This window comes from Rhea pennata, chromosome 23, assembly GCF_028389875.1.
Source record: "Rhea pennata isolate bPtePen1 chromosome 23, bPtePen1.pri, whole genome shotgun sequence".
NCBI classification, from domain to species: domain Eukaryota; kingdom Metazoa; phylum Chordata; class Aves; order Rheiformes; family Rheidae; genus Rhea; species Rhea pennata.
Genome location: NC_084685.1, coordinates 6922277 through 6944692, shown reverse-complemented (window position 1 = coordinate 6944692; position 22416 = coordinate 6922277). Strand labels below are relative to the sequence as shown.

General features: G+C 41.0%; 1 protein-coding gene across 6 annotated transcripts in view; it reads left to right on the top strand.

Annotated features, from left to right (window-relative positions):
• NFYC (nuclear transcription factor Y subunit gamma) overlaps window positions 1-19734 on the top strand; it is a 37110-nt gene extending 17376 nt beyond the window's left edge. For 4 of the 6 annotated variants that reach the window (XM_062594260.1, XM_062594261.1, XM_062594264.1 and 1 more), the window contains exons 2-10: window positions 945-1057; window positions 4553-4624; window positions 6435-6548; window positions 8888-8983; window positions 12398-12571; window positions 13561-13719; window positions 17361-17468; window positions 18199-18258; window positions 18794-19734. In XM_062594260.1, coding sequence (XP_062450244.1) covers window positions 953-1057; window positions 4553-4624; window positions 6435-6548; window positions 8888-8983; window positions 12398-12571; window positions 13561-13719; window positions 17361-17468; window positions 18199-18258; window positions 18794-18913 — 1008 coding nt within the window. In that variant the 5' untranslated portion in view covers window positions 945-952 and the 3' untranslated portion in view covers window positions 18914-19734. The remainder of the gene's footprint in view (window positions 1-944; window positions 1058-4552; window positions 4625-6434; window positions 6549-8887; window positions 8984-12397; window positions 12572-13560; window positions 13720-17360; window positions 17469-18198; window positions 18259-18793) is intronic. The other 2 variants (XM_062594265.1, XM_062594266.1) reach the window with 2 other exon arrangements.
• The last annotated feature ends 2682 nt before the right edge of the window (window positions 19735-22416 follow it).

Here is a 22416-nt window from a genome sequence, read left to right as displayed (position 1 = left end):
GACCATAAATGACAGTCATAGTTTTTTGTTGTTGCTTTTGGATCAATCTTTTAAACATAACTAAGAGCCTTCTAAAAATGAACTTTGCTCATTAATTTTCAGCATGTTAAAATTGTTTGAACTGGAAGATTTTCATTTTAAAACTTACTGTATGCATTTGAAATTCTGCGTTATAGGCTGTTAATTTCTTCTGTTGACTGTGCCCTGGGGGAGATGTATTTTAAAAATAGTGTAAATCCACAGAAGCTAAAGATATTCAAGTAGGCACAGAATAAACTGTTTAATTATACTTTTTTAGATAAATCTGGCTGACACTGATGTTCTGACTTTATCTGGGAGGGGCTCCTGCTATCTCTTGCAAAGTTGCTGGCTGTAACAAGCAACAGAAATGATTTTACAGTAGGTGCACACTGGAGTAGTGTAAGCTAAGCCACCAAGCATATGTTGTTTCGTAACAACTCCTTTTGCTTCTTAATAAAAGAGAAGAGAGATAGATGGTAAATCTTCAGACTTAAATTATTTATGTGGAATTGATCTCTGAAAGTTTTTTTTTTTTTTTTTTTTTTTTTTTTTTTTTTTTTTTTTTGTGTGTGTGGTCATTTGACTGTTGTCCTGGCACTGATGTCTAATAACATTGTAAAGCGTTATAAGGGAATAAGGAGACTGTTCTTAAAAAGAATATAATAAATGAAATTGAAAGCAATCTTGGGGGGAAGTGTGTGTACATGTACATATACGTTTTTAAAACAAAACCCCTATCCAGAGGGTGCGAGAATCTTTATATTGTTACTGTGGGACCTAGATAGGCCTATCTTTGACAGTTTCCCAAAGTGACTTGATTACCCAGACTGGCCTCTTCAGGTATTCCTGTGACTTGGAGAGAATCTCTGGGATTTTTTGGCTCCTGACTCCCCTCCCTCACTGCTTGTCTGTGTTTCTTCCAGTTACCACAATGTCCACGGATGGTGGCTTCGGCACAGCTAGCAACAGTGATGCTCAGCAAAGCCTTCAGTCCTTCTGGCCACGAGTCATGGAGGAGATACGTAATCTCACAGTGGTAATTGTCTTCACTTGTTGTGTTGTTTCTAAATAATGGGGAGTAAAAAGTGCATTATCTGCTAAGATCTGGTAGCAAAATAAGGCTGTTCTGTTGCTGTTCAAATTCTGTAGTAGAAGAATTCTGTAATATAAAATATGTGACTGGCGTTACTACCATGTAAAAAAAATACCCTTCCTTATCCACACCAGAAAACAAGCCAGATCAGTGTACCCTTGAAGACGGTACTGTTCAAAAGATGTGCAGGTTGTTTTTTAATCTTTCCTCCTTCACAAACTCAAACACTTAGCTATGGGCAGACAGCTGTAATTTTGTGAATGATTCTTCGGTTTTATGACTTTTTGTATAGAACTACTATGCTGTATTTCAGAACTGTTTCCTGTGACAAGTCTGAAGTTTAGAAAATGACTTGAATACCAAGTGTATCATTGTCATATTAATTTAAAGACACTAGATTTAAAAAAAGATGTATAGGATGAGAATAAGAGCTGGACTAAACAGCTTCTAGTTTTTCTCCATTCCCAAAAGAGACGTGTCTGAAACCAAGAGCATATAAGAAAACGCCTTTTCAAGACAGATTGATAGATAACTGTGATACTGCAGTCCTAAAGTCTTGTGCTTTTAACTGAAAACAAAAGAACTCAAGTTGAAGATGAGCTGTTCAAAAGGAAAACCCCAATCCAGTAGTTTCAAGATAAACTTCCTTTCACAGCCTGTTTGCAGTTGATCAAAGAAACAGATGTAGAAATTTGTATGTATAAACCAGAATTAATTACGCTTCTCTTCTAGTGTACTGTATTCTGGTGTTCAAGAGCTATAGTCCGTCTTCATCTGCAGAGAAAAGGGTTTATTCTGCAGCTTATCACATACGGGCAGTTTAATTTTTAACTGTCATATGATTCAAGATATTAAGTCATTGAAAACTTAGCTGAGGACAGTAGCTGGGAGGTGGAAAGGAAAATGGATAATTAGAAAATATTCCGATGAGGTCTTCCTATGTATAATCAAATACTGAAGTAAATGTGCATCTTATTGAAAACGTTCCCATGTATGTGCATGTGACTAAGCTTAGAAGTCACTTAGGCGCACTGTAGAGTGGAGGCCAGAGCAGCTGTTTAATGGAAAACCTGTTTTGGTTGCCTTCTGTTTGAGGTTCTCTCTGCCTAATTCTGTGTGTGTTTTTTGTGTGTTTCACTGTTAGAATTCAGAGGAAATGCTTTAGAAGAATAAGCCAGAGGTCTCTGTTTTCTGCCTCCATATAACGGAAAGAAATGTAGCCTAATCTTGGAGAAATAGGACTAGTGATGCGTTTCAGTTCCAGAATTAGTTATAAGTGGCCCGATGAAACATTAAGACCTAATTTGGAAAAAAGAAAGGATGGAATATTGGTGTCTTAAGTTTGTTCAGCTGGGTAGCAGACATGCTTCCCTTCACTGTGGTACTTCTGTATTTATGTGACGTTTGCCTGTCTGTCTTAAAGGAATAAAGGAGCTTTGGACTTCTCTCCTTTCTCCCACTCTCTCTTCCATGTAAATATTTTAATTGTGTTGTACCTGTGCATGTCTCCTTGCAGTTCCTGCTGTTTGTAGAAGTTAACACTACCTAAAAGAATTTCAAGAATTAGAAATTTTGTCTGCATCTTTCTTTAAGGCTTGGCCAAAGCTTGCAAAGCTCTTTTTAAAAGAAACAAGCCTCAAAACAAAAAAAACCTTTGGGACCCTTTTTTCATGCCCTAGCAACTCCTTAGCCTGTTTGTGATGAATACAGGTTGAAGGGTCCACCCTAAAGGCAGTGTGTGTTCAAGCGCAGGTCCCAGCCCTGGCTTACCTCTTCTCCCAGTGCCCAGAATCCTTCCTGAATTCTGCATTTGCCAGCAGGATGCGCCTGCTTTCGGTATTCCTTGTTGTTTAGCAAGTTCCAGCAGTGAATAGCCTTGCATCTCATCTCCAGTATTCTCAAGAAGGGCTTTTCCTTGTGTCTTCCAGGCCTCTGTCCCCTGCTTTGTGGCCGGGGTGCCAGTCCCGTATGGGGATGGCGGCTGTGTTGCAGTGCGCCAGGCTTAGGGCTCTGCCCTGCGCCTGGTTGCCTGCATAACAACGTCCTTTCCCAAATGAAAGCTGAGACCCCAGGCAGCCTGGGCAGAGTTCCTAAGATAGCAATTCCTCCCCAGATCTGCAAGAACACCTCCCCCCCCCCCCAAAAAAAAATAGGTCTTGTTTGCAGCATGCTATCACTAGGAGCACTACATTAGTATTTCTGTCCAGAATGAGGACATAGAAGATGAGATATAGACAAAAAAAAAGTGTGTGAGTGTGTGTAGAAATAATAAGAATAAAGTGCCCCACTTAAAACCTCTGCATTTTGCTTCAATAAAAACAGCATTTTTTTTCTCTTTGTTTCACTAAGAACATTTGCAGTGCATTCTTCCCTGGAGAAACAAATTTCCTTTTATTTTCTATGACACTTGTTAAGGTTTGTTTTCTGGAAAGGAAGAAATTTTTTAGAAACCCCTTGCGGGTGGGGATCATGCGTTCCTGATGCAATGGTATAGCCACAGCCTTTCTTCCTCATTAGAGGTTCCTGTAGCAATACAGGTGTGTGTGGGGAGATGTTTGTTGTTTGCTTTTTCCCTCCCCTTTATATTAGAGAAGAGAGACTGCTATTTGTAGAGAAACTCAGCAATTTCCCTCAACTCTTACGAGTTCTCTCTGGAGAGAGACTCTCCAAGGGGCATATGACTTAATGTATCTTTTCACGTAGATAGCAACTTGGTGTTTTCTCTGCTGCTGCACGTGTTGAGTGCACGCTGGCAGCTGAGCAGAGCAGGATGGTTCAGTGGGACGAGAGCGTTATCTTTCTCTCCTTCTGTCTCTTTTCAAGCCGTAAGTACACTTTGGTTTGAGTCAGCAATTCTTTGCTGTAAAATAGTGAGAGATCCATCTAAAAACAGGAATGGAATGGATATTTGAACAAGGATTTTCCAAAAGATTTTTTTTTTTCCTTTTAACCGCCAAAGCTGGTATTGGGCAACAGTGAAGTACAAATAAAGATGATTTCAATGTGTGGCCCCACATAGCACTTGTTTTCCTCATTGCCTGAATTTTCTTTTACAACTTCTACTAAATTCCAGTCCTTTCTGGAGCCATAAATACAGGAGCCATAGATACATAATTGAAATAGTTGCTTCAAAAATAAATAGATGCAGAAATGTGTAATAGTAGAAATGTTCTGTTCATTGGCATGACTTTAGGGTGAAATAGTAGATACAAGTGTCTGACACATGATTAAAGTAGAGGTATACTGCTATAAAATAAAGAAAAGCAGATGAGAAAACTCGTCTGAGGAGAAAATGCCGTATCTTGAAGAAAGTAAGTTGTTTTTATCCAATTCTAACCAGTTCTGTTTTAGACAATGCTGACTTGTTTTAATATTTCTTACCTTACCTTTGTTTTGTGTTACATATCACTGAAGTTTTTCCGTAATTTGTTTCTGCAGAAAGACTTCAGAGTTCAAGAACTCCCTCTGGCTCGTATTAAGAAGATAATGAAACTGGATGAAGATGTGAAGGTGCTTTCATGTGTTTTTATTTATGTATTTATGAACTTTTTGGTGAATGTCATGTAATTCCTTACAATTCATTAATGGATTTATTTTTTTTCAAAAGTATTATACAACGGTTACCTTGATTGTAATATTTAGCCAGCCTAGCATAATTAATTAAGTTGGAAAGCAGAATAATTTGGAATCTTTGCTTCAGACTTTCACAATTCTACTTTCTTCTGTTAAATAACCAGTCTGCTATACAATTTTGAGTTTTTGCAAGTTTTTCTACTGCTTTAACTGTTTCTTCTCATGTTTCTTCCTTTCTTCTCTTGACTCTTTGTTTACAAATCTACAGTGTTTAGTATAAAGAGTGATATCACTCTTTATATTTGTTATACTCCTTCAAGTTCTATGGATAAATATGTAATACTTTAATTAGAAGATGTGGGTTTGATATCAGTATTCGTGCTGAAATCTTGACATTAAAAAAGGAGAAAAAAACGGTACTTTGTTTGTCATGTGACTGATAAAGCATGAGTTGACTGATGGTTTACTCGCACAAAAGGATGGACAAACAAATCTCCTGCAGGGAGCTGACTCTTGCACTGCTCAAGTTCTCCCTGCTTTTAAATGGGAGGAATCTGTCCCACAATTAACTCCTAAGAGGCAGGGAACAGTTTGCACTCTTGTTTTTCCTCTATGTGACACCATCCTTCTATCAGGACAATCTTTAACGTGGAAATGAGATCCCAAAGAAGGTGTGTGTTGCCTTTCTATACAAGGGAGCTATTCATTCAACCTGGAATCTGACTGAATCCAGGCCTCTCAGGTCTCAGTTTCTTCTCTCAGTATCTTAACCAAATCAGTGCCACATTCTTGATCGTGAACGTGAGACTTAAGGGGGGGGGGAAAAAATTCTGACTATCCTGGACGTTATTTAACATGGAGAAGACTGTAGTGGGAAATAAGCATTAATGCAAAGCCAGCTAAAAATGAAATTGAAAATGAAACTTCAGTTGAAAAGATGCTTGAGCTAGATACTTTTAGAGGAAAAAGAATTTATGAGGCAGAGTCTTATGCCCCAAATCTTCTTAATAATTCCTACATTAATTTCAAGTCATATTAATATTACAATTATAAAGTAAGGGCCAGCTTTTGAAGTGAGCCTTCAACCTGTCCTCTTCAGTTTCTATCCTCATTCGGAATCTTTTATGTATGTGCCAAGGCACTGCAGTGCAAAGCTGCTGGATGGCATCCTCTCATTGAACATGCACAGGTGCTGTTCGTAACTGCAAATTGGGAGTTTTGCAATCATAGACTTGAGATTAAAAAAGTTGACCTGGGCATTTCTGCAAACTTTCCCACTAGCTACCTGTTTGTACACGATACATGTTCAAAAGTAGTAACTGTTAGCATAGGTAGTGAGTCAGAGAAGCAGATACCTCTGAAGGGCAGCCTTGCTACCATAGGAATCACTTGCAGAGTTTCACTTCTTATAGGCTCAGTTCAAACTTTTTTTTTGGTCCTACCATAATCCGGCACAATCTGGAGTTAACATCTAACTAGTCCTGCATTTTATTTAAAAGACTTTCAAGATAGATTGTAAGTGACCAGTATTCTTAGCGTCACATTTAACCTGAAGCGGGTAACTCTTCAGACTGCTAGACCTATAGACAGATCTTCTGAGGTCAGAATTCTTCTAACTTTACTGTTAGTCAAATCTGAATGGCTGCATTGTTTAATATTGTCAGGTTACTCTGACTGCAGGTGAAAGTGTCTGTGCTAAATTAGAATATTAATGGTAAATTTAAAAATTGTGTGAATGTAATTGCAGATGATTAGTGCTGAAGCTCCTGTGTTGTTCGCCAAGGCTGCTCAGATATTCATAACAGAATTGACGTTGCGAGCATGGATACACACTGAAGATAACAAGCGCAGGACTCTGCAGGTAACAGAGCTGTTCATACCTAGCCTTCAGCTGCTTCACAAGCTGTTTGCAACTCTTTGTTTCCATAATATGAGGTGTGTTTTGTAGACAGTAACTTTAGTACCTGTGTTTATCATTACAAAACTGTGCGCAAAGCATAGCGCCCACTATAACTGCAACTTACATGCTTTCTTCTTAACTTAAAAAACAACCAAAACAAACAAACAAACAAAAACTCTGCAGCTATCAGCTAATTGTGACCTGCTTTAATTACTCAGGATACTTGGAGCTGTTAAACTTCTGCAAGTTTATTTGTTCTTCAGTAATAATTCTAACGTAGGCTTGCAGACACTAGTTTGCGTTGATGACTGTAGAGAGGAAAACAACTTGTCCTCTCGAACAGGTTAGGTGTTCCTCTGGATTGAGACAGTTCCTTAAGGATAGTCAATTTTGGGGTGATTCAAGAGTAAATTGTAACCCTTCCATGTTTTTAATTCTATGAAAAGGTTTGGTATTTATTTTTAGTCTTAAATATTTACCAGAACTATTCAAAACTGTAATTGCCATCAGTTTAGGACCTCATTGAGAGGCGAGGCACTGTTTTTTAGGACCATATTAGATCTGCTGAAGCCTGGTGCAGAAATTGCTGTAGCAGCAAGGAGACATGTCTGACTTCAGTCCAAATCTGTCCTATTGAATGTGCGTCTAGCCACTCAGTTTCCACTAAATTAAGCTAATGCAACTTGCTTAACCTAGATTTGAATGTAGTTACTGCAGGAAAGATGTATTTGATATACATACCACGAGCAAGATGCCTCATAAGTAGCAAATGCTGACTCAGTCATGTTCTGTTAGCAGTTTTCAAGCTCTGATGAATCCGTTTATTTCAGAATCATACCTAAATCTTGATCCTAATATGTAAGACCTTGAATTGACTCAGGTTTTTCTTCTTACTGCCTTGCCTTCCTAGAACAGCTGCCATCCTAGAACAGCTGCTCTGCGCAGGGACAGTGCAGCTGGAGAAATGTAGCCTCTGCTTATCAAGTAGTTAGGCAGAAAATTTACAGCGGAGAGATCTGAGTTATGGAACTGTATTCTAGAGGAAATTGGATTGAACCCAATCCTGAGCACTGAGAATGAAATATGAGCTGCATCTGTTCAATAAAGGGTTTTTTCCCTGGTGAAGATACTTTGTTATAATGTATGCTGCCTGCAGAACAAAAGAAACATCTCTTACTTGTGCTTTCTATGTGATCATTGTTTGACACTTAAATGTCAAGACAATATAAGGTTTAGAAATGTCAACTAGCCTGAAATATTGCGGATTGATAGCCTTCTAAATTTTGCCTATTCATTAGGCAGTGTAGGCATTTTTGTCTCAAATCATGTTCACATGTATGCTTTATAAATTTCTCCTCAGCTAATGAAAGTGAGACTTTTAATAGCTCTACTTTTTTTTAGGATGCCTTTGCAAGAATTTTAAAATGACAGAGTAGCTTTCCTTTTTTGCTAGAAATTGAGCTTTTTTATCTTTGGGTTATTTCAGATCTTTGGGTTATTTCAGATCTTGAGCTAATGCAATTAAGTGATGACTTATTGCAGGCCAACTCTTTATTCGGGTCTTTAATGACCTAATGCTAATCTTCAGATTTCTTTTTCAGGTAAGGCATAAAAGTTATAAATGGCTTTAAGACAACATTTACCTTGCCAGTTCTTCATACTGCTCATTGGCTCTTGCACATCATTTTCTTAATACACATTTGATCAGTTTGCTAAGTATATGTTCTAATCTTCATATTTTCTGTTAACCATTTTTCCTTCCATGTGTAGAAGCTTGTTCTTGACATATCTTGGGATTCTCCTGCCCTACATAAGATCCCATCGCACCTTCCCACCCCTCTGCTTTTTTGCCTTCAGACTTACAGATTTTGCATATGTTGCTGCTAATACATGGAGCAGTCACTCTGCTATTTCTGCAAAGCTTCTTTTCAGCGATCTTTGATTTTAGAAATTTTATTTTATTTTTTTAATGTACTGAAAGGCTTATGGCTGTTGTGAGCCCTCTGTACTGTTTATAGCAGTGCCATTGTGGAGGGCCTGATTAGGTCTAGTGGATGAGTAGGTGACTGTAATAGTCTGAGTTCAATAAGCACTTATTTTTGCTGCACAATTTGGAGTTCCCACCCAGCATGAGCCGGTGGTGGTGCTGCTGGAACAGAAATTCTGACTACCTTGCTTTGCTACTTGGATTCAGAGAAGAGACACTCACATGGATTGATTAAAATCCTCTGACTGTATTTATCCAGTGATGAAATGGAATTCTAAAGCTGAAGAATGGTTTTCTGTTTTTGTTGTTATAGAGGAATGACATTGCCATGGCAATTACAAAGTTTGATCAATTTGACTTTCTCATTGATATTGTTCCAAGAGATGAACTGAAGCCTCCAAAGCGCCAGGTGAGACAAAAACAATTGCTGTTTTGTTTGTCCTTTCCTTCTTGCAACTTTGTGCTGTAATTGATAAAGCAGTACAGAATCTCAGATTTAAAGATGAGATTTGGGCCTCTTTTTGCATGCTAATTTGCAGTATTTTTCAGATCCTGTAATTTTTTTAATGGAAAACAGAGCTTGTAGTAAAGGAGTGGAGATTTGTAGAGATTGGAGTTTTGCTTAAGTGACAAAACCATTACTAAACAGCTCAGATAAATTGCTAATAATGCATTTTTAATTTTAAGGTTATTAATTTCTAATTTTTAAAATGTGCTGAATCTACATCTTTTGACTGTGGTAAAGGACAAAACAGGCTGCTTAGAAGTACCATCTTCTACATCCTTTGAGGCAGTCATTGCTACTGTAAACATCCTTGACTGGAAGCTGTAAGGTGTTGGAAGGAGCTTTCAGTCGGATGTTTACAGCGGCAGGCTGCTGCGGTCGTCTGAACACAAGATCTTCTTTAAAACTTAACAAGTTTGTGTTTTACAAAGTGTCCATTTCCTTCCGTATTTGAAAAATGTAATGAGTTGGAGTTGAAGCCCAGTCTTGCTGCTTCAAAATGTACAGAGAAACAGATCCAACTTTCTGGTAGATAAATTAATGTCCTTCACTTAAAGTTTGTTCTTTTTTGCTTCTAAATAGTTCACCAGTTCGATGGTAAAGCTGTTTATCACTCTTCTTTACAAGTTGCCTGTTAAAGGTGGCTGGTTTACCATCCGTACACCTTCTTCTAGGTCACAGCTGCATTTTGACAGTGCTGCTTTCAGAAAGCACCTTGTTCAGTAACTGCTTGAATGATTGCCTGCAACTCCTGATTTTTATAGAACTGGAGCAATTTCTACTCTGAACAGTAGGTTTCAGTGCATTGTAACAATTTATTAGCATACTGTCTTCAGCTGGCTTTCTAAGTGCAGTGGGCAGTGCTTCCATTCTAGACCTGGATTTTCGAGGTTGATGTGTTACTTTTTCTTTCGTTATTTCTCTCCCCCCTCCTTTTCTCTCCACATCCTGGTGGTATTACTGAAGTCCTGGCCACGAGGAGAAAATGCATACTTTGTCCTTTCTGATGATGTCCTGAGTTGAGCTTGATCTCACGTTCTGGTTTCCAGAAACAGCGTGACTTTCTGGTAAAGAAGAAAATGCGTTTTATTGTCACAGTGTATGCAGGAGAGTCCATCCTACCACTGCAGTCAGCTATGGCTAAAAATCAGCAACATTCTAAGACTTTAGTACGGGTGTACTAGTGACTCTGTTTTCTGTATGCCTGGAGAATGTCACATGTGGGAGTGTGGCACAGCTCCTTCCATTCCTTCACTGAGTTGCCTGCTTTATCCCTGCAGGAGATGATTTATCCAAAAATCGTTAATTCAATATTAAATAAAAAAAGACAAAAACAGCAGCCCACAGAACAGTTGGTTAGCCTTTGTTGTTGTATTTAAATGGGGGAAAGGGATTCAACATTTCAGTTTGTTCAACTTAATAAGCATAAGCTGAAGCAACTCAGTTGCAGCCTGAAGTAACACAGGTGAGTTCTTTTAGGTGCCTCATTCCTAAATAGAACCGTAGTGCTATTTTTATAATTACTCGATGTTGGGGGAGAGAACACCTCCCATAATACTTTCCTGCTGGAGCTGTTCAATTTACGGTAAGAAGGAAACCCTCATGTTTTACAGTCAAATTAGTAAGTGAAGTAGTACTGTGTTACATGCATATAAGTCGCTATGTTAACATATCTTGATGATGCATCACATCAGAGCTTTCTCTTTAGCATTGCACAGCACAAAGAACAGTGGAACTTGGTCAGCTTTGGAAGTGAAGCTGAAGGAAGCCTTTAGAAATCTGTGTTTCTCACTGGTGTATTCACTGTCTGTGAACGCTGTTGAAATACTAGGAATAGTACCAATGACGGAGAGGTTTGATGGAGAGTTAACTACCTCTTAACAACATAGGTTAGTACTTTTCAGTGGAAAATATTCCTTTGATTCAACAACTTAGCTGCCTATAGGCTGACAGCCTGCACTTTTTGGCCTGGGATACAGTCTGTATTTTATCTCTACCACAGAAAAGACTGTTTGACAAGTTAGCACTGGCTACATGGGAGAGCTGGGAATGAAACCATGACTGTTATGTTACTCTGGTAACTAAAGCTACGTTTTGAAAATAAAAGACTGCAAGTCATGGAATATAACCTAGTTTAAGCAAATTCAGATTTAAAGGCAATTTTGCCTGTAGCACATGCAACTTTAGCCTGGAATAGATATTTATAGAAGTACTCAGTTGCCTTAATTGTTCCAGGATTCGATTAGGAATTGAGGATTGCAGTTTTCTAGAAATAACACATCTAAGGACTATTTTTTTACAGAAATCTCTACAGCTCTTCTCCATGCATATGATTTTATGATTAACTGAAGGTGCATGTCCTGTTGTGAATATATTTTAAATTTGTTATTTATCCCTCCTCAAAGGACTTGATAAAGTGAGTAGGAATAATTATTCAGTTTAACCTGCCTATATGGGAAGGACTGTAAATGCTGAATTACAGTGGTTTGCAGTACTGTTGGATGGTGCTAATAGTGTTTGTTCTGAGAGCCAGGCTCAGAAGTCACTACTTGATTACAGCCAGCAGAGAACAGTTTAACCTTTGGGGGGTAATTTTTTGGTAGGCTTTTGAGGAACCTTCCATTAGTAAGTCTTTTCTTTAATTACTGTCACTCTGGGTGATTAAGAGAGAGGACTCTCTTATTCAAGGCTGATGCCTGATCTAGACAAGGCATATGAATCTTGTTTAATTAGAGTTCTTCGACTGTCCAGTTAGATATATCAAAGGTTATCCACAAGCAAGCCGCATTTTATGCAAGGGAATTGAGCAGAGTTGTGTAACTTGGAATCTCCCATGCTGTAGCATGTGTAAACATCCTACACTCTCAGCTGTGAACTTGAGGTGGCTGGGAGAGGATTGTTTACGCCTTCTGCCATGGAGTGAACATCTGGTGAGCTGCATCTTCTGTCAGGTGCAAGATCCAGCTTCTCTCAGGAGCTGAAGAAATTGGACTCTTCAGTTGCTTGACACTTAATCCCCCAAATTCTACTTCTTTGTCCAAAACATCATTAATCATAAAGCTGTTTGGGGGGGGGGGTTGTTTGTTTGTTTGATTTTTGCTTCCAAAAATATTCTTGGATAAACCAGAACAGCAGTGTTACAGCTTTTCAGTGCTTCTGGCAGTGAGCTAGATCAGGACCTTTATTTCTTTACCAACACAAAAGTTGAGGTTATGCTCATGGGGGATATTTCATCTCCAGCTGGGGCAAGGATTTTGAGTGCTGATTCATTCCCTCCCTTTTTGTCCCCCCCTCTTTTTTTTTTAATCTGTACCATAGGAAGAGGTGCGTCAGGCTGTGACCCCAGCTGAACCTGTACAGTATTATTTCACCCTTGCTCAGCAGCCTGCTGCAGTGCAGGTTCAGGGGCAACAGCAAGGACAACAGACCACCACGTCTACAACTACTATCCAGCCAGGACAAATCATTATTGCCCAGCCACAGCAAGGGCAGGTGAGTCATGTGCAAAGTTCAGGGGCTTTGCAGTTCAATGGAGCCAGTGAAATCCTTGATTTGCCTCTGTAATGTATTGCAGTGTCCTGTTCTCACTGCTCAGGACAGTATACATTATAGAAATGTGTTTTCTAGTTACATCCTTTACAATAGGAGACAACTGAAACACTGAATTGCACTGACCTACTAGGTAGAATAGAAATATCCTTTTATTTTCTATACTACTGGTTATGTTTTATGGACGTACAGTGCGTTGTTATTCTGCAACAGATGATGACAGTCACATGACAGATTCTTTTTCCAAGTAAAAGTGAAGCCATAATAAATTTGGGGTTATATTTGGACACTGTCAATCATGTGACTTGCTGCTTTTTTTTCTTTACTCTTGCTATTAAAGTACCGAAGTTAGGAAACAAATTTATTTGCAAAACAATGAACAGATACTGTGTGAAGCACAGTATAGATATCCATAGAGAAATGTGGCCTGTCTTGTTGTTCTCAAATAACTTGACTTTCTTTTGTTTGGCAAACAATCATGTTTGCCAGACATGACTAGTAAGGCAAATATGGCATCTTCTGCTTTTCCATTTGAGCGCTGTTTTGGCAGGAAACCTATTCTAATTACCGGGTCACTGCTGTCTGCAGAAATCTCAGTTGGAGACCCTATTGACATGCGTTTTCTTGAATATATTTGGTATGTCTTTTACCCTCTGTTTGGCACAGTTACCTCTCTATAAAAGCAGAAGACAGCACTTTACTACTCCTTTATAGCAGAGTTGTAAGGATAAGTATACAGGAGCTGGCCGGGTGCTCAGATACCTTGATAATGAGGGTTATACATATTCTGGGTTCCCTTGGTGGTGATTTAAGCATCAGCAAGCTGACGGTGGGTCTAGGAAGCAGTCTGTCTGTTATTAGCTGTGTATATTTTGACTGTTTCACCTGTGTTCAATCCTTGCTTGCTCCTTATTGCTCTGTTTTGAATTCAGACCACTCCTGTGACAATGCAGGTTGGAGAAGGTCAACAGGTACAGATCGTGCAGGCACAGCCACAAGGACAAACACAGCAGGCTCAGAGTGGAACTGGGCAGACCATGCAAGTCATGCAGCAGATCATCACCAATACAGGAGAAATCCAACAAATACCGGTAAGACTTTACCACTGGGAATGCGCAACAGTCTTATGAGCAAATGATCCGCTGCTGTTTTGGCATGAGACCATACATGTGTACTTTTTTAATTATAAGCGGGGAGTTTGGATTGAGTGGTGTGGTTTTTGCCTTGAAGAGAGGAAAACTAACCAGGTGTGTGACACGAAAGGGGAAATAAATCTAAGCCATCTAGTGTAGACCCATTCCCCGGCCCCAACACTTAGCCTTAGTGAAATAGTTTTGATTAGGAAGCAATAAATAAAATATTTCCTGGGTAAGCCTTAGTACTTCACTACAACATGGTTTCAATAAAATGTAATTAACACCTGTTACTTTTGCTTGGTTCTGCCTCTGCAATCTGAAGTTGTGACCTGGCAGAGTGAGTGGGAAAGATGCCATCAGTGAGTTCTTAATAAACTTTTATGTTGTAAAGATGTTTCTGTGAAATACTTTGAGCTAACTGAAGGAATGACTTTGCAGAACCAGAAAATACCTGTTCTTTTTCACATCAGTGTAGACCTGCTGGCCTGAAGAATGTGATTTTGAGCACCTAACATCACAAGTAAATTTCTGGCATGTGTCCTAGGTAAACATGTGGGTCGAACAGATGTCATTCTTTTTCCTCTCTGTAGTTTCTAATCACAACAAAGCTGGATCTTTTTGTTCCCATCTGGAAAATTTCACACCTCTTAAAGAAAAAAAATCTGTCAAGTTCTGTGTACTTAACCAGCAAACCCAAAGGTCAGACCAAGTGACCAAGACAAGCATTTCACTTTGCCTTTGATTTCTATTATTGTGAAGCTTATCCACAGCTGTGGCAAAAACTGTGAACTTTCACCCAAGTCTTACTTGTCAAGATTTGCTAAGCTTCAGGCTTGTCCCTTCAGTATGTCTGGCAAATGTTTTTGCTTTGACATAACATCTTGAAAAAAGTTTTTAGATTGAGTGTTGCCAGGTTTTCCAGTTGACTTCCCACTTCTTTTCATCTCTTAAGTCTTCAGCTGATTCCTACTGCTTGGCTTACGGTTTTGGTCAGAAAGGAAGTGTGTTGTTTACCAAATAGTGTTCTACTACATGTAATCTTTTTTTTCTTCTTTCTTCCCCCCACCTTACATTCTCCACTGCCTTTCTTTTATATTCTTCTTTTTCTTCCTTTCCTTATGTAAGTCTCTTCAACATACTTGTTCTTAAAAACATTCTGGAAGGAAATCTCCAGCCTGTGCATAAGTATTGTAACAAAGCTGAATGTTGCGGTATCCTCCTTTGCTCCAGCAATAAAAGAACAATTTCAAGCTTATTTTCCAGTTGTCTACACTGAATGCTGTAATTCCCTGCAAGAAGGGCACTGTGAGATCTGCTAGGAGAAACAATTCAAAAAGCAATTGTGAAGGGTGCTACAGCATTCTGCAGAAACTCCTGTTCTCTACGTAGGTGGTTCTTGTTGTAGGTGATTGTGCATCTTAGGAGACTGGCAGCTTTTTAATTAATGTCTTGTTTTGACGAGGCATATGCTTCTACTCTCCTTTTGCCTGGGATCATTGAAAAGCAAATAGCTGTGACTGGTCCTCAGATGCTTCTTACTGCTGTGGATGTGAGATACAACTATCAGGTGCCTGAATGCAGTATCTTTCATCTTTGGAAGTGCTCAGGTCTGAGACACTTGCAAGACTATAATATGGAGTAACTTAAGAGTATTTTTCTGCAGTGTTCTAGTGAAATAGTCAAAATTCTGACTTCCATTCCAGCAGAGATACCCTTTTTACTATAATTAAAAGGAATCCTCTTAATCTCACAGCATGTTGAAGAATCAGAGTAAGTGGGGAAAATACCTTTCTCTGCTCACTTCCAGCAAGTGAAGTAAAATAGAACACAGGATCCATGCACTCACTGTAAGGGGTTTTTAGTGCTCTAACCTGGAATTTTTTTTTTTGCCTGGTTCCACAGAACGACACTACTTGGTCTCTTCAGCACCGTTTGTCCATTCTACTCTTTCTGCTATGCTTTTATTATTTCCCCCCCTCCCCCCGGGTTTCTTTTCTATCTAGAGGGTACAGTTGGTGTTGTCTTCAGATTGGTCCTTTTCCATTCTCTGGTATTTGTTAGGGTTCAGCTAAGAATCTTTCCTAACACAAACATCAAAGTTTGAAACATTCTGGTAAAACTGTACCTATGGCAGTTGCTCGAACATCAAAAGAATCTCACTAACGTTCTCTGCTGGGTTTCCACGTGCTCCTGATACTCTGTTCACTTTTCTATTACGATTTACTGTATTTGGTCTTGGGCAACAGATTACCTGTGGGAAGGTGACTTTTTTTTGTTGTTCTTTCTTAAGCTTGGAGTAAAACTGGAAGGAAGTGTATATATCAAGTAAATGCTGATCATTCGTTTGCCCACGTTAATTTTGCATGTTAAACTTCATCTGTATCTGAGCTAGACTTCATTGGACAGGTGCTTTGGAGCTTGCTCTCATTTCTGGAAGAACACTCTTTCTAAATCGCTTTCATCCATTCAGTTAGTAGCGTAGTTAAAATCTAAGCAGGAAGCCTTCAGTGTAGAAAACATGCTCTGCAAGCAGATCTCAATGCAGAAACAGATTCTTTACTGAAATGTTTATGCTCATGTGGAGTTTATTTGCTCTTGGAATAATGTTGGAGCTTTTAGACACAGCTGGTGAAGTCAGCAGCATTTGTGTTAATGCCAGGAGCATAATTTCTGTTCTAGGCACTTACAACCTTTGTCGCTGAGTAGAGTTTTCAAGTATTCTTGCATGTAACTTTTTCCCCTCTTTGTAGAAATAAGAAAACTTAAACCAAGTTTTTGTACATAATTAATTTCAAGGCTATGAATATAAATGTTCTAAAGTTAAATAACACAATGAAAAATTCAATAGTAATGTTAATCACACTGTGATCTTTTTATTGCTGTATTGTGTATTAGTAGAACTAGCTGTTTATATCACAGAAAATATAAGTTGAGAATTGAGGTTATCCTGATGACACTATCTTCAAATCCCACTCCCTTAAGTATTTAACCCTGTGAAGTGAGAGTTACAGTAAATAAAGTTTGCATTTGAATGTAAAACACAAAACATTGACAGAAAAAGTACCAGATTTCCACTGAAAGCTTCTAAATACTACTGTCTTGCAGTATCACTGGGTTTTGTCATCTCTGCTGTCTGTTTTTTCCTATATTTTCTTTTTTATTTTTTTGCAGAATATAATAGGAGTGTCATTATGTGCAGCTAGCTCTTGTAAGAATTTTCTTTATGTGAAATGATGCATCAAAGAAATAACTCAGTTCTCATAATAAAAAAGAGAGAAAATAAGTGTTCTTTAAAATCTCTAAACTTTAGCAGTTAATATGCTTTAGCTAGTAACTGAACATTCCCATTTTGGAAAAAGAAATAATGTGCTTCTTCAGGATTTTACTTCAAGAATCTGCCAGAGTTCTGTGAGCTTCATTCTCGCTTTGGCAGGGTCCGTGATAGTTATTCATCTCAACTGGTAATCAACTGAAGCTTCCCAGTGTCATCTATTACTCTGGTTTCTGTTGTGGAAACAAGAAGGCAAGTTTGTGTGTTTCAGGTTACACAGTTATCTGTTTAATTTTCTTTCCCTGCCCCCTCCGCTTGTCTCCAGGTTCAGTTGAATGCTGGCCAGCTGCAGTATATCCGCTTAGCCCAACCTGTGTCAGGCACCCAGGTAGTCCAGGGGCAGATCCAGACGCTTGCAACCAATGCACAGCAGGTATGCACTATAATAGCAAGGCTGACATTAACTTTTAAAATATTGTTCCCTAGCCTGAAACTGCAAATTCCAGTCATATTTACCAACTCTTGCAGTAGGATTCCTGCATTTCCTTTCTTCCTGTTACCTTCATCAGAATAATAAAAGAAGGAGTATAGTGGAAGTCTCCTTTACATATATGTGAAAGGTGCATGCATGTGTATGTGTCTCACTGTATAAAGCTCATGCTGCTTCTTAGCTGGTTGCAGCTAAAACTTCAGTTCATCAGCCTTCTCTTTACTTTTGCTCCTTCTGGCTGGGTGAGGGAGGAGCAGCAACATGAGCTCTGAGGAGAGCTACTCCAAAGGTGAAACATCAAGACTAGTGCTGCCGTCACAGGTTGTTCCATGTTCTTGTCAAGACTGGTTGCTAAGGGATTCTTCTCTGCCTTCAGAGGATAGGAAGGCCACTGCTTTTCTGTGATCTTGGAGGCCACATTCTCCTTACAAAAGTCAGAGAGGAGATGCTTGTGTTTGGTTTGGAATGACTGAATCCCACGTCCTTTGTTCTTGACTTAGAGTTAGCATCAGCATGACTGGGCAGGCAGCATAAACCTTATCTTACCACGTGGTGGTGTAATGAAGTTTGAAAGAGTCTGAAAGCTCTTGAAAGGCAGCAGCAGAATGTTGTTAATGGGCTTCTGACCCTCTCCAAAATACTATCGGTGATCATCCTTCTCTTTCTGTTGTAGATAACACAGACAGAAGTCCAGCAAGGACAGCAACAGTTCAGCCAGTTCACAGATGGACAGGTAAAAACTTGACACTTGTAGGTACTACATCTGTTTGAAGTCAAAAGCTAGAAAGACTGTCTTAAGCTCTGCATGTTCTAGCAGATCAGTTGTTCCAGGTAAAACACAGTTACTGCTACTAAAGCCTAAGCAGAAGAGCAAGATAAACAGATGTTGTCCCACTCTAATTTAGATGGATTCTTCTTGTTCTGCTGCACTTGCTCCAAATCAGTCTGGTCCCCGGCAGTCTGGGTAGTGTCCATTTTAATCCTAACCAGTTTATGAATCAGGGTCTTAAATAGCTGTCAACTGTTGCATAAAAGGTTTGAGCTCAGTCAGGCGTCAGATATTCACAGAATTGTTTTGTCATAATTTAGCACCAAATGTCTAGGGCAATTTGTGATATGATTTTTGGGACAGATTTACTTGGACCTGGGAGTTGCTGTTTTACCACCACTAAACTTGTATGACTAATGCATGGCATTCTGCTTTGAGAGAATGAGGCTGGATATGAGGAGAACTGATAGCCACTTTTCCCTGCTTCTGTCTCTGCCAGCAACTTTATCAGATTCAGCAAGTAACCATGCCTGCAGGCCAGGACATTACCCAGCCCATGTTCATTCAGTCCACCAACCAAACATCAGACGGCCAAGCCACGCAAGTGACAGGGGACTGAACGGTGATGATGCAGCAAGTGTTTGCTCTGCGTGGAAATGAACATGTACCAGCTTGACGTTTGCCATACCAACCTGGTTTGATGAATACATTTGCTTCTGTGTATCTGTACTTGATATTAAGCCTATAGTAGGCTGTGATCTCTGGTGCACTCTACACCTTCCTCTGGTGGGTATGAGAGAATATCCAGCAGAAACTGACAAGGATGCAATATTTTTATTTTTTTTAGAAATCAATATTTCAGTGTATTCTGCTGCTTGTCCAACTTCCTAAAACTGAAGAGAATTAATCTAAAGGAATTTATGGTGTCTCATTGAACAATGTGTAAACTGTTTTTATCTAGTAAAATTATTAAAGGGTACTACATCTGGTTTGTCCCAAGAGCTTTATTCCTGGTATTCTGTTTGTACTTCTTTGAATAGAGCTAGATTCAGTCCTCCCATCCTGGTGGTTTATTAGGCGTATATGGGGGGAGTCTGTGTGTGTTAGATTTTTCTCCTGCCTCCTTTTTTTTGGAAGACCTCAGTATGGATATATGCAGCTGGGGGGCAGGGAGTAGGGAAGGAATAATTAATAATAATTAAAAAAACATTCCTTGTGTTATGATTGTATTTTCCAAGGGCAAAAGTGTTTTTTTTTTGTTTTGTTTTGTTTTTGTTCTTGTTTTCTTTTTTTTTTCTTTTCAATTTGGCCTGGTTTATTCCAGAAACACTAAAGGATGTCTGGACAAACCCCAGCCCTGTTATTAACTGTTATACTAGCTTCAGTCAATGCATGTAATATAAGCTTCATAAAATGAAATAAATTTTCTTTGTAAGATAATATGTGTGCTTTCTTTGAGTACTGGTGCCTGGTATCAAGTTACCAAGCAAAGAACATCCCAAGTCCCTGAAAAATACTGTGCCCTAAGTGGCAAAACAAGCCAGAAGTCTAAAAGGATGATCTAGAGAAGGCTTTGGACATGAGATGAAACAACAGGAGGGGCAAGTTCTGTTGCTGCCTGCCACACTGATGAGATCCCCGTACAGGTGTCATGCAGCAGCTGCTGCAGCAGCACTACACAGCCCTTAAATTGTGCGTACCAGTCCTGTGCAGCAGCTCAGCCAAAACAACAGGGAGGAGTTTGGGGCAGGTTTGAGCCAGCTAAGGAGTCAAGTTTGAAGGCCTGTTGTAATTGAAAATACTGCAAGAGTCCTGCTGTGTTGGACCAAGCTCTACGTCTCAACTAAAAGATGGATACGGTAACTAACTACAGTGTGTGACTAACAACCTCTGTGTGTTCAACATCAAGCAGTTTGACATACTTGGCACTTGGTTCCAGAGAGGCCCTGTGGCTCTGTGCAATGCCTTGGCAGAGCTGCGCAGCAGCGGGAGGAAGAGCGCCAGCACTGGCAATTGTTAACTTTTCACTTGCAAAATTTACCGGGTTTGCCGTATTTTTACAAAGAACAACAGCACTATGGTCAGTGCTCACTGGTGCTGTGAGGCAGACTGGCTGCTCCAGTGTTTGGCATGTAACAGACCAGTTGCAGGTTGCTTAGCCTGCGTGTGTGGTGTTTGGTTTCCCTTGCAGTGTCCAGTCCAGCAGTGCAGGAAGCAGAAGTGAGAAGTGTGGATCTCAAAGTAAGTGAATGCTTGAAAGTTGCAGGGGTAACTGCTTCTAGGGGAAAAAATTGCAATTCAGCATTTGACTGATGCAAACTAGTAGGCCTGAAAATCAGGCAAGGCTAATCCAGTCTGGCAAAAGGACTTGCTGCGTTACCTGTACTTCCCAGGCTTGGTAAATGCCAGGTTTTCAGTTTTAAAATGCATCAAATTCAGTAGGTTCCTTAAAATTAGTTCTCTGGTATTGCAACGTTGCACAATTTCAGCCCCATGGCTTGGCCTGGTGTTTTGAGTGATCATCAGCGTGATTGCAGCCCTGGGCTATCCTAGAGCATGGTATTTTAATGGAAAAGATGAAACGGGGGGAAAAAAAACAGTGTGAAAGCTCGGTTCGTGGGACTGGCCACGAGAGGGCATCCAGGGGCGGCTGCTTCCCGGGGAGGGCTGGGGCAGGGCTGGGAAAGGGGCCGAGAGGACTGGGGGGTGCCGGGCTGGAGGGGCTGGAGGCGCTGGCCGGTTACCGGAGGGGACCGCGCTAGGCCGGCGCGCGGACCGTGGCTCTGTCTTTCCTCAACGCTGCGTCAGGCGCTGGCAGCGGGACCGGGGCGTTCGCACGCTGCGTTTCTGGATCGCGCTCGAGCGAGCGTGCCGCGAGCCGGCCCGGCCGGGGGCTGGCTCGGAGCAGCCCTCGCTCGCCGCAGCGAGCACTGGCAAAGCGCTCGGGATGGGGGCGAAAAGAAGCGGTTTGCTTCAAAGTGTGCTCCGCTGGCGAGGCGAGCTCCGCTTCCAGCAGGGAGCAGAGCAGGAGAACTGGCTCGTTGGAGAGAGCGGCGCAGCGGCTGCACGGGGAGCAGGGCTGCCGAGGGAGGCCGCTGCCTTGCTCCGAAGGCTCCTGCGGAAAGCTCTTTACCCGGAGTGGTGTACGGTGTTGGGTTTGCTTGAAATAGTTTAAATACGGATGTGAAAAACATGCCTTAAAGGGCAGAGTGTGGGTGCGAGCTGCTGCTCCGGGAGGGAGAGCTGTTTGCAGCGAAACCCTCGCTCGCTGGTTCAGGGAGGCCGTTTCAGCGTGCTCGTGGTGTCCTGCTCGCGCTCCAGAATCTGACGTCACCCAGGAGCTGAGGACTTACGTAGTAGGCAGCGCTCAACACCAAAGCTAATGATGTTAATATTTAGTTAATAACGAAGTTAACGCTTCATTTATGCTCCAAAAGGAGCACTATTGAAAATTGCCCTAGCTGACTTCAGCAGGAAAGATAGTTTGAAGATAGCCAAAATCTTTTGCCTGTCACAGGTCCTGTAAACCGTAGACGTTAATAAGAGCCAAATCTTCCGTATAAGGACGCGCATGTTGATTTGATCTTCCTGGAAAGTATGACAAATGACACCGAACGGAGCAATGCAGAAGGAAATGCACGCTACCAGGAACGATGAGGGAGCTCAGAATCCACGGCGCCGTCCGGGGAAGGATGCGGGACCTCGCGCGGGCGCCTCGGCCGGGCTGGCACCCGTCTGCTCAGCAAACGCAGCCCGCGACGAGGTGCGAGCAGGCTGGAGGCCGTCGGCCCCCTGCAGCGCCCTTCGCCGGCTCGGCGGCAGCCGCGGGGCGCGGGCGCTGGCGCCGGGGCGGGAGGCGGGCTGGCGCCTCTGAAGGAGGCTGAAAAGCGAGCCTTGCGAGGGCGCGAGGCGATGCGCGGGCTAACCGGAACCGCGCTGTGTTTGGAACCGATGAGTAGCTGCTCCTTCGCTCAGCGTAACTGGGAATTAGCTGCTTCGGGAGACTCCTGGGACAGGTGGGAACCAGCAGAGGCTGATTTTACCGCTCCGTGGGGGACGGCACGGATGCAGCGGCCTGCCGCGTGTACCTGCCTTCTCGTGGAAGTACCCGCGTGGGGAGCG